The sequence below is a fragment of the Candoia aspera genome, chromosome 1, assembly GCF_035149785.1.
Source record: "Candoia aspera isolate rCanAsp1 chromosome 1, rCanAsp1.hap2, whole genome shotgun sequence".
Classification (NCBI taxonomy): Eukaryota; Metazoa; Chordata; class Lepidosauria; order Squamata; family Boidae; genus Candoia; species Candoia aspera.
The window spans coordinates 59,725,990-59,738,494 of NC_086153.1; the positions used below are offsets into that span (position 1 = coordinate 59,725,990).

General features: G+C 37.4%; 1 protein-coding gene across 4 annotated transcripts in view; it reads right to left on the reverse strand.

Moving 5' to 3' along the window:
* Positions 1–12,505, reverse strand: part of DAAM2 (dishevelled associated activator of morphogenesis 2) — a 183,557-nt gene that overhangs the window by 61,355 nt on the left and 109,697 nt on the right. For all 4 annotated transcript variants that reach the window (XM_063304775.1, XM_063304783.1, XM_063304761.1 and 1 more), the window contains exons 6-8: positions 10,208–10,541; positions 956–1,066; positions 690–793 (exon numbers count right to left, since the gene is read on the reverse strand). In XM_063304775.1, coding sequence (XP_063160845.1) covers positions 690–793; positions 956–1,066; positions 10,208–10,541 — 549 coding nt within the window. The remainder of the gene's footprint in view (positions 1–689; positions 794–955; positions 1,067–10,207; positions 10,542–12,505) is intronic.

The window sequence follows — 12,505 nt, forward strand, 5'->3', positions numbered from 1 at the left end:
CACTGAGATCCCAGGCATTTAATAAGCCTCCATATTTAGCAGGACAGAGTCTGTTGGCATCCAAACCATACTGGTCCCCCAACTAGCAGTACAATATATTGGTAAAATATCAGCTACATTATGCTAGCTGTATAATCCACGCTGTTAGTATTGTTGGCATTTCCTTGATTGTTTTGCAAGGACCAAGCCACTAAGTTACTATGGTAACAAATCACTCTGGCAGAGTGAGAAGGTCAGACTTAAGTATCCTCAGTTTTGGGGGTGAAAAGGCTTGACCATATAAGGTAAAGCTCCTGATTTGCCTAGAGGAAGCTTGCCTGGACTAGTTTCAGTTTCCTTCCTATCTGCCTTCCTCCCAGTCCTCTCTGAGTGCATGTGAATACAAAAGCTTGTAAATATGTTTTTGTGCTTTCTGTAAATACATTTATTTTTATAGAAATGCCTGGTGTGTTTTTCTGATCTCTTGGGCCAAAAGCTTTCCAGCACTCTGCCACAAGTATCAACTGTGAGGTGCCAGAACACATACTGTACATTACCTGATCTGGAATAAACACACACACACATTTAAATGGACACGATAGTTATCCTATATTAAGTTGAGGATACTATTACAAGTTAGAAGGCTATGCTGTATTTATCATTACAACATAGTCTTGTTCCCCACATTTCTCCCTCTGTGCAAGCTTCACCTGTCCAATGTTGCATTTTCATGTCCTCTGAGCTTGTCAATAACAGGTTGAATACCCAGCATGAGAAATTCATATCGTAGGTGCAATCGGAATTCCAAGTTGTCCTAAAGGAAAACAAAAAGAAAAAAAAGCCCTCAAGGTTTAATTCCTGAAATGAGAGGAAAATATAGCTTAGAGAACTTAGAGCAGAATTCATTACACTGCAAAATTCTGCTAGCAATTTTCAGTATGACAGAGAGCAAAAGAAAGTCAGCACATGCACTCACCTCCCCAGTACCTGCATTCAGTACAGCATTAATAAAGGACATGATGGCGGTTTTGAGGTTCACTTCATCACGGTATCTCCCCATGCTTCGGTCTAGCTCATTGAGTAGAGACTGTAAAGCAAGAGGAGTGACAGGGTAATGCAATTAATTACAGTTCTTTCCCCACAATACACACAGCACAAGATATCAGCCACAGATGTTTAAAACAGAACTGATTAAGACTGAGAAAAGCTTACAAATGTAAGACTTTTGGTTCAATCTAAGGTCTGCTTTCTAATAAAAGGAAACACAAAACACTACAATTTAACAGAGCAGTATAAAAGCAATCAGTGATAGTTAAAACAGCCAAAATATCAGGCAAGTGTGCCTGAACCATTGTATAGAATTGCAGAAAGATTGTACATGCCTGAAGAGACTGGCAGCTCCTGCTGCAGATAGACTTGATCAAATCAGGGGAAATGTATATTATTACAACTGAGATTAAAATACTTCATTGCTACCTCTGTCAGCTGAAACTGACTGGCTTAGCAACATTAGTGGGGACTACAATAAAAAGTGGCTTTGGTAGGGGATTCTGTGTTCCTCTACATGTAGTTGAACCAGATGTAGTGGCTAGACCTGATGGGGTTTGAAGGTAATAATGTTTACAAATTCTTCTGCCCTACTCTATCGACTTGCTAGAATTGTCATGAATGGCACATGGCTAGGAAATGCAAATCACTCACAGGGCAGAGTTGGGTATGTTCAAAACTGGGTATTCCAATAATTCCTTTCCAAGTGTTAAACAGAGACAGCGATGGTAGAGGTGATTGCCTGCCAATATTCCAGAGCAGAGATGGCTGTGACAATGCCACCTTTTTGGAAGAGGCATTTAGGGCTACAAAAAGGGGTTTGAGGGCTGCATGCAGCTCTGGGCTGCAAGTTCTCTACCCCTGTTCTAGATAACAAAGAATCCAATGTTAATTACACCTCTTCTTCCAAACAATGTGTCCTCAATATTCAAGAAAAGGAGAATAAACTATGTCTGGAAGGGACATAGACAACCACCTTTAAAAAAAACTAGGTAAAAACAAACAAACTCCATAGGGAGAAATGTGTTGTTCTGGGTTTCCTCTAATCTGCTGTTGTTGGATTTTATTTTTATTTTTTTAAGATGTTTCAGCGAGGATTCTTGGTCAGTATTAATTGGAAGAATCAGATTAGGTACCTGGCATATTAAGTAAAATCTTTTCCATATTTATCCTTCTGCCAGCTTTATCAGGCTCCAGCATCTTTTTCAATCTACAAATGAAGAAAGCTGCAAGGTGGAATCTAGAAGTCTCACTTCCATCTTTAATATCTTACAGCTTTCCAAGACCTCCGAGCCAGGATATAGAGTGGCTGATTTTGGTTAGTGAAAACTATCTTCAAACCAAAGTTTAAGTAAGCTTCCTTTCAATAACCATACTTACCATAGTTAAGATTAATCACATTTTAGGATTCAGATGTTACACTCAACTGTTTTAAGGATGGTGGTAAGACTACCTTCCATTGCTGTTAGAATACACCTTGCATTGTTGGGCCACTATAAGAAATTAGAAAGCCTTCAAGAATCCCATCTTGCCAAATTCTGTTTTCTCCATTACAGAGCTGGAAATCAGTGGACTAAACTTTTGTCACCCATTTTACAAATGTATTCCCTACCATCTTTGGGAGGACTCAGAACTTGGAATAGAGGAAATATTAGAGATTGGCTTTTTGAAAGGGATGCTAATAAAGACGCAATTGCGGTACAATCATCCAAATTTTCATCCTGGTACCATCATTATAAAAATCATAGAAGTCTCTCCCAGTACCTGGTTAACATAACCAGTGTGTCACTGAAAAGCGCTTTAACATCGCCTGCAGACCATGCCCTCCGCATATCTCGAAGGGAGGTTTCGTAAGCTCCCTGTTGAACAATGCCTCTGTCCTTGTGGTGCTGGTCAAGTGGAGGATGTTATCCATTATGTCCTCCACTGCCCCATTTACAATAAGATCAGGGCCAAATTATTAATGGCAGATGAACTCAGGGGCTCTGATGTTGAAAAACTGATTTATCTTCTTGCAGACATGTTTCCAACTGTTAGCAACCAAGTTGCTGCTTTTGCTCTGCTCTCATTTAAACTTAGGAAGATATTTAAGTTCTTAGTTGTAGCTCTGGCTCTGTTTTGTTGTAGTCTTTTTTTATATTTAAAGCTTCCTTTATTATTTTATTTTATAATTTCATCATTTCATTGTTTTAATGTTATTATATTTTACTGTATTTTATTGCATTCTTATGTTATGACCTGTGGTTACAACAATAAACTTCACTACTACTACATTCAACTGTGCTTAGATCAACATGAAAGTATAAAGTTCTATGAATATTCTCATAACCATGCTGTAGCAGGAGTAGAGGAGAGCAAGGAAGAAGTTAAACTCATTCTCATGTTACAAAAAATGCATCCAGTAAACCATTTCTAGAATTAACCATGTGGGGGGTGGGTTGTACCTTCAAGTCAGTTTTTTGACTCCTGGCGACTGCCTGGACAAGTCCCTGAGTTTGCTTGGCAAGGGTTTTTGGAAGTGGTTTGCCATTGTCTCCTTCCTAGGGCTGAGAGAGAGGGACTGGCCCAAGGTCACCCAGCTGGTTTTGTGCCTAAGGCAGGACTAGAAAGTCTTTCAGTTTCTAGCCTGGTGCCTTAACCACTACCAACCTAGTAACCTACTAATCAAACTAGCTCTAAACCACAGTTTATAATATGGCTATAAAGCTCAATGATAGTTGCAAATGAGAGGCTGAGGGGGTATGGTACAAACTTCATACTAAGCTATAGTTTACTGTTATGTCCAAATACACCTGAGCAACTTTTGAACCAGACACTGCCAACATGCATATTTACTCTTAAATAGTACACCACATGTAACAGTAAACTTTCATGAAACTCTGGCCAAAACTGACAAGGAAATCTGGCACTTGAGCCATAGGTCTAGGAATGATCAAATTTCTCTTCCTTCTTGTTGTAGAAGCTTGTTCTGCATCCATTTAACCTTAATTCTAGTTTAACTGATAGAATTTATAAAATTAACCTTGGAATTAAAGTCTGCTTTATGGCTTCAGTTTATTCCTTTCTCTGTCATATATATTTATTACTTGTTGGATTTACAGTATTTACAGCACCTCTGTTCTTTCAAAAGCTTATAGATACTTGACATTGGAGTGCACTGATACGATAGTGGGAGAAAAAAAGCCATTTTTTGCATACTGAAAAGCAGCATATAAAACAATCCCAATGCAGCCACAAACTTGCTTTTTTGTAGGGTTTTTGTTAATGCAGATCAAAGACACAGTGGAAGAAAATTAACAAACAAAAATGAATGGGAAGAGCTATGGTAAACCAGGTATATGTGTAGAAGTGTATACAAAATCTGAAAAGAAAACCCAAGCAATACCAGGTCACCCAAAATTCCAAAAACCAAAGGAGAAATTTAAATTCTAAGACATCCTGAAACATCCTTAGCAAAGGCAGTAAACAACAAGTTTGCACAATGGGATATGCTTCTAGAACAATAGGTTAAGATTTATCTACTTCCCAAAAAATTAACAGATGAGCCCTGGATCATTACCATTCAGGATTTAACTGAGTTGTTCTGGCCATAATGAACTGTCCTCACTTGAAACACAATACACTTCACCTCACACAGCTGTAAGCTTTCACCTCTGAGCCTCTTCCATGTATTGTGGAAATTATTTTGATATTCCTCTGTAGGCAACCAAGAACAAGACAGAGCTGGGTCTTCACTACAGTCTGAAACTAAGCAACGGTCATCAACCAATTTTAATATTTTGCCATTTGCTACAACCAATTCTTTAAATCATCATTCCTTTTCTCCCTTATTTTCTTCTTTTCCCTTTTTCCCATCAAAGAAGAAAACATTACCTCAAACACTGATTAAACAGTGTAATTAAAACTGATGAATCAGCTAAGTTTCTGGACCTGTTTCTGTTTCTGTTTCTGCTAACTTGTTAGCCTAAGTTCCAATTCAGGAGATGTTGTCCTTGTGAAATTACATCAGCAAGGAGATGACAGCTCAAATCTTCTCTTTTGCACCACTTATTTTATTTAAGTTATTAGAAAACTATGCATATTTTTTATTTGTCCAGACAGACTTTATTATTAAGTATGAATGTGAAAAATGTATCATTAACATGCAAATGGGTATGATATTAAATAGCAATTACAGTATGGGTTGAAAAATACTTTATTATTATGAACTGTGCAAGATCAGTAAGTTAATTATTGATCATGACAAGAGACTATGAGCAGTCTTGTGGTTGCCAATTTTGGAATTACATTCTCTGCAACTGAAATGAATTGAGCTTATAGTAGCTATTAACAGAATGAGCATATATTTCCATTCCATCTTCTATTTTGGTAGCAGATTTTGGCTGCACGTTATCTTTCAAAACACTGTAGCGTTTGAATGTACTAACATAGTAAAATAGCTGAAAGGTAGAAGTCAACCTATCGTCACTCTGTGAGCTTCATGGTCAAGGGGGATTTGAACCTGGGCCTCCTTGAACCTAGTTCAACATTTAACCACTAACCACACTTTCTCATTTAACCTCTTCAGTAACTTTAAGTCTGTTAATTCACAATCCTCAAAATTCTTCAGAACTAATTCAGAATCTTCAGAGCTACCTAACGGGTTAAGAATGGCAGACAGCCGCCCTAAAATACTTTCCTCTACTCAGGACTTGCTTCATGTTTTCTTTGTTCTGACATATCCTGAGTTCTAGAAATGTAAGTCTTTGTTTGAAACTGTGGAAGTGTTCTTGTCTTTCTGTGGATTTTTCTTGACCCTACTGCATCTCCTTGTCTTGACACTCAGCACAAGACTGACTTTAAGTTCACTTAGCTGCCAAGGTTATTTCTCATTATCTCATTTGATTTTGGCATTTCATCTGGATCTAGAGCCATCATCCTTTCTTCCATAAGATATGTTGCTGCCACTTTTATATAAAAGCAATGGTTCCCAGCCTTTTCTTTTACACAGAGCACTACGTCATCAAAAGCATTTGCAGATTACCATGTAAACAGAGCACTTTGGAAACAGCACCTTTGAGCCTTCCCAAATAGCATCTGCTATTTTAAATTTGAAAATAGCCAAAATCATAAGATCACCAAATCTGTTCAGATGCCCAATGGGTGGTGGTAGTCAAGCTGAGAATCTAGAGTCCATACAATACTGTTTAAGATTTTAGGCCAGATGTAATTAACTGAATAGCTTTATTTTTTAATTTATTTATTCTTTTCTTCCACTTGATCTCCCCATCATCCCTTGCTGCATTAGATCACTGTGGGTTTGATTTGGTTTGGTTTGATGTGGCTATACCTGTGTTGTGTGAATCAAGCTACTGTGGTTTGTAAACATGGCTATAACTTAATGTATGGTATATCTCAGTCAATTCTATTCAATGACAGTGGTTAAGCAAATCAATTTTGCTAGTTGTCTGTGAGTTATCTTTTTTGCTGTTTCTGGACAGCATTCTTGGACTGTGCCTAAACAGCATGAAGTATTTGATTCCATTTAAATTTAGACTGAAAAGCTGAGACTGCAGAGCAAGGATAGGTGATATGGTACCCTCCAGATGTTTTATATTTCAATTTCCATCAATTCAAGCCAACATGGGAGTTGTATTCAAAAACATCTGGAGATTATCTATCCAACTCTGGAGGGTAGCCTATGCGCTATTATCCTTTTAATGCTCTGCAATCAACCTTGAAGTGAGATATTTCCTGTTTATTTTATTTTAAAAAATTGATAGCTTACCATCCAGGGGATCACAGGGCTTACGATCTAACTGTTGGCTTTTCCCCCAGAGTAGGCCTTAGTTTTAGCAGATCAGTCCATATGCCGGGGGTGTTCATACTATCTTATTTTTCCCCTTGCAATGGAAGTGAGTTCTTCTTGTCCTTCTGTGTGTATGCAGACATATAGGGAAATAATGATACATGCTTTTCAAAATCAGAAGCATTAGCTAAGCTCTTTGTTCCCTTCTATTTGTGCATGTGACTGACTGCTTGAGCTAGCTATTCTATATTATAACCTATAATAGACAATAAAGTCTATATTATTAAGACTTTGAGGATAATTTGTGCTAATCATTCTTCAAGTTAGAAGAATAATACTTCGATGAAAACAATATTGCAAAAATCAGTTGTGCATAAGCCACACATCAATGAATAAGTCCCCATTCTGGCATCTGGCCTGGCCTGTACACATATATGAATTTACATACATATGTAAAAAGAGGATGTCTGGCCATGTTGGCTGGAGCAGAAGAGAATTACTGCCAATGAACCAGATTGGAGGAGGATGCTGTATAGTCTCTTGTCATGTTCACTTTATTCATCTAGGAAGGCAAAGAGTTTCAAATGTTTCCTCTGTGGAATTACTAACCCACAATTTCCTCTTCAATCAGAGACCAACAAAGCCAAAAGAAATTCCTTCTACTCAGTGTCTTCATTGCTTTGTTATTTTGGCTGAGAAGGTTTTTCATCATTAATTTTTACTATTCGGGAAGAATGTTAATAACACTTTTGCTGCCGGTGCCAAATAGCCACTTGTAAAACACCAGGGCTGATGTTTGAGGCTGAATGGCAATATCAAAGGAAAGATGCAGGGAAACATATGATGACTGGCTGGAATTAGCTTAAATCAGCAAGCTTCAAACGCTGTGGAATATTCCATTCTCTGGGCAAATCTAAATGATATTGCTTAGATGACAGGAGGCATTTCCTCTTAAAATGTTAACAGGGAGTTGAAGGATTTCCAGATATTTGCATAGCCTTGATTGCAAATATCACATTAAAAATTAGAGGTATCAATTATACATTCCTTAACAATGATACTGTCTCTACAATATACATAAGGCATGATTGCTAGAGCTGAACAAAAATTGTTGTGAAGACATTGTTTTGATAAAATTTCTATATGTTTCTGATAAAATTTCTGTATATTTCATAGCTCACCCCTTATCCAGAAAACTATGACAGGGCTACAGTTCCTCACAATCCTTGCCCCATACTTTGGGTAAGAAGTTCATCCAAACCTCAAAACATTCTTAGATAATTGATTTAGAGCACTATCATATCACACTTTTGGGGATGACTAAGTGGTTTTTTCCTGAAATAACTGCTGGATTTTAATCACAGAAATCTGACAACCATTAGCACATGAATATTCATAATAACAGAAACAGCCAAGCTGGATTTAACTTTGAATCGGTTATGTTAACATCGGCACTCTTGACACCGAGCTCAAAGAGAGGCAGAAGACTTGAAGTTACCTTGGACAAGTTTAACTTTAGTCTGTTGAAAATAACTTTGCAGAAAGAAAGGATGATATTCAGGCACAGACATCAGAAAAACAAACGAACAAAATAGAACCATGTCCTTACTGGGATTAAAAAAAAAACAAGCAAAGATTCATCCTTAATTCCTTTTACAGTATACCTGTATATACGCACATTCTACATAGTAATGGCTGATAGGATGTTAATTCCCTAAAGGTTCATAAAATATTCTGCAAACAATAAACAATAACTTGTCAAAAGTATAGCCGCATACATACAGTAAAACCTACGCTATTCCATACTCATTAATTATTTATTTTCCAAGTTATTTTTACTCAGTTTTAAACTTTTAGAGAGAGAGATTAGGACAGTGAGTTTCTAGTTTTAGTTCTTCATTTCACTGTTTTCAAAGGATTATTTATACAATGTTCTAGGAGCAAGTTCCCATATCAACATATCTAAAACAAAGTACCTGACTCAGAGATTACTTTTACATACATATACATTGGTATATCACAAACAGACATATTCAGTATTTGAATCTGCAGTAGGAAAGTTGCTTTGGATCTGGTGTGAGCACAGTTCCTGTACCCGTCAGTGGCTCCTTAAATAAGTCCAGGAAAATAGATACCTGAGTTAAGGAAGTGACAGAGCAATGATGCATGGTCTAATTCAGTGTTTCTCAACCTTGGCTACTTTAAGATGTCTGGACTTCAACTCCCAGAATTCCCCAGCCAGCATGGGAGCTGAAGTCCAGACATCTTAAAGTAGCCAAGGGTGAGAAACACTGGTCTAATTCCTTATGGCCTCCTTAACTCAAATGTGTATATCTTCCCGGGATCATACAGAAGCCCAGGAAAAGTCAAAGCTTCTTTAAGGAGACACTGGCAACTACAGCGAGTTCACCAACCTGGATCCAAATCACCCTTCCTGCTTTGAATCCAAGTATTGCACACCCCTCACTGCAGAATTCTAATCACAGCATTAAGATTCAGTTTTCTGAGTACCATGAAGGTTTTTCCAAAGCTGAAGCTATATTATGCTCAATGTCCAACATTCAGGCCACCAGGCACCTTATGAATTGCTCTGTTACTTCATATCCATATTTGGTTCACATACTTGGGTACTTATTGCAGTCCAAGTATCCTTCCTAAGCAATTAGAACTACATATAGGTATACCTGGGAAAAGCTGCATTTCTTCATTATTTGGTAATGCTAGTAACATTAGTGCAAAGAGAAATGTTAGAACAAATGCAGTCAGCAGGACGACCACAGGCTCCCTGCCCTGCCTGATTATTATTTTTGAGATTATTTCAGTCAGTCAGTAAATACTTGGAAGTTGGTATGTTGCAAAATTTCTGGCATCACTTTTGTTTACCAAAATGCCTCTTGGCCCCATTTTTATTCTATGAAAAGACAAAAATGGTACACAGCTGCCTATCTGTTCAGAAAAGATAAAAAGTAAATTGGAGTAAAGAGTCTAGAGGGGAGGCTGAAGAGAAGCTTCACTAGTTGCTTTTTTTCCCCCTGAAAAATCCCCCTGATGCATCATTGGCCATTTTATGACATTTTATGAGGCTTCTCTGCCTGCTAAACTCTGAAAAGTTCTAGCTTCGCACACCAGACCAAAATTCTCTCACACACAGTGAGAAATAATTATCTGATTTCATAAACTAGGTGAAATGGCTCTCTTGAGTAGTAAAATTAAGATATGGAGGGTTATTTAACAATAATGCAAATATGAGCCTAGGTTTGGTCAGTAACTATTACTTGAACACATTTCAAGTAGGCATGCCCTATTTTAGTTGATCAGGAAAACAATAATGCCCACCCTGCTTTATGCAGAGAACCAACTCTATAGGTCACCTTGCTCAATGCATCGTTTTACCTGGAATCTTGTCCTCTCTGCTGCATAGACCTGGTAATGAAGCATGGCCTGCAGAACCTTTTTGTGACCTCCTGGCACTAAGCAAACAGCCCCAAGGATCTCCAGCACAGCAATCTTGGTTTTGATGTTCTCAGTCCGTAAGCTCTGAGAAATTATATTGATGCTTTCCGGGTGGGCTAGAACATGGGCTCGTCCTTGGGAGTTGTTCATCAGAGCCTTGATGCATCCTATAACGGATGTGTGTATACGGCTTTCAGAGGTTTCATAGTCCATGCTCTTCAAAAAGTTCAGCAAGCAGCTCAGGCCATCCAGCTCAATAAATCGTATTACGAATCTGTCCAGAGATAGCAAAGAAAGAGGCAGTTAAGGCACTTTGCATAAAGGGTGTCAGATTAATGAAACAACCAAATTGCCTCTTCTCCTAATTTCAGAAGTCCTTGGGAAACTCTAACGTGTACGCAGCTGAGGATCTGGACAAATACTTTTACAGAGGCAGATGTGTATGTAGGAATGAAATTTGTTCAGTGTCCACTGCTTTCTGCTACAAAGAGAAATTGCATTATGGATCCAACATCTCACTTTTAAATGATTTGAAATAAAAAATAATTTGAAAAAGCAACTACTCACTTGACCTAAACAAAACGATTTCCACAAGGATAGATGTTTGAGCAATACTTGCTGTCCCATGCCCAAGGCCATTTTTCCTTATTAACAGCATGTGCCTTTTGCCTGCATTTTTTCTTATCCAAGCATCTTCTTTCAATGCCAGAAAATAACTAACATACTGTCCTCAGTGTCAGACAGTTCTTTGGTTAAAATATTGATCCCTGATGAAAACAAATAATGGAAACTCAAGTCCAACAGACTATCTGATTTTGTGTTTCTTTACTGAAGCATGAAAATCAGGGAATGCCCAGTATATAGTATATAAAGTTTTAGTTTTCTGCCAGCAGAAAATGGAAGTTAAAAACATGTACTGAGTTTAAACTGCAGATCATCTATTAAAATAGATAAAATACGATTTGCCCACTATCTACATATTATTACATTTTCCTTATTTATGAGGGTATTAAACTTATAAAGTCACCACTGGCTGAAAAATGCTCTTTAGAATACGCTTCTTTTCAAACAAAGAATGATTATATCCCCAACAGTCAAGCCCAAGGGGAAAATCTGCATTTAGATCTTTCTTTTAGACTAGCTAGTACTCACTGAGATTTCAGTTAGAAATATGGCTATTGGAGTCATGAAAAGAATACTGTGTTGAAAATTATATAAACAGTTATCTATGAATTTAGCTTAGGAGTTTAAAATAGGCATTTCTCAAACTATACTATGTATCTAATAAAGTGGAAAAATATCTCAACAAAATCAGTCTAGTACTCATAAATAATCTACCCGTAGGACATACAGAGAAGTAACAAAAAACTACTTATTGTCACTTAAAATACCTACCTAGAAACAATGCACCATCATTTATTCAAATGTACTGGCTTCTCATTTGTTTCCAGGTACAATTCAAATACATTCAAGATTGACAGGTAGTGGCAGTGCACTGCTTGGGTCAAATGATACTGTAAAAGTCAGAGGATCCACTGACCCACAAAACAGCCCTCTTAACACTTCCACATTATATTAAAATAGTATTTTTAATGGGCCAAACCCTGCGAGAAGGCCATATCTCAAGAATTTCCCAATTTATTCTTATATCTTAGATATAACATGCAGGAATGCTGAAACCCTATGACATCTTGGACAATTTGGGAGGGAGGGAGAAGCCTGAAGCACCATATGCAGTAATACACAGAACCTGAAAAGGTAGGACCATGTTGTTTGAAGGACCACTTTCTCCAAAATGAATCTGCCTGTATATCAAGATTACCCTTGCAGGTTCTCAGTCTCTTGTAAATTCCAGCCTTGCCTGAGAGAAATTTTTGGATAGTTGTATAAATATTTTACAATTCTTCTCAGGGAAATGCATTTCATTTGCTCACCAACAATCTTCCAGAAGCTGGTGGCAACCTATTTTTAGGAAGGCCTTTAGTTGTAATCCTCTTTACTGCTTTTATCGTATGCTATTTTTGTCATATGCTATTGAAAGATGTTCATTTGCTACTATTTTCCCCCTTCCTGCTATTTTGTGTTTTGTATTTCTATAGTTTAAAATAATGTTTTACTGTGACTTGTTGTGAGCCCCCTAAAACTCTGTGGAAAACATATATACATATTCTCATAAATACTTATAAAAACATAAATAGTATATTTAACAGTTCCCTATGCAAGAAATTTTGCATCTCA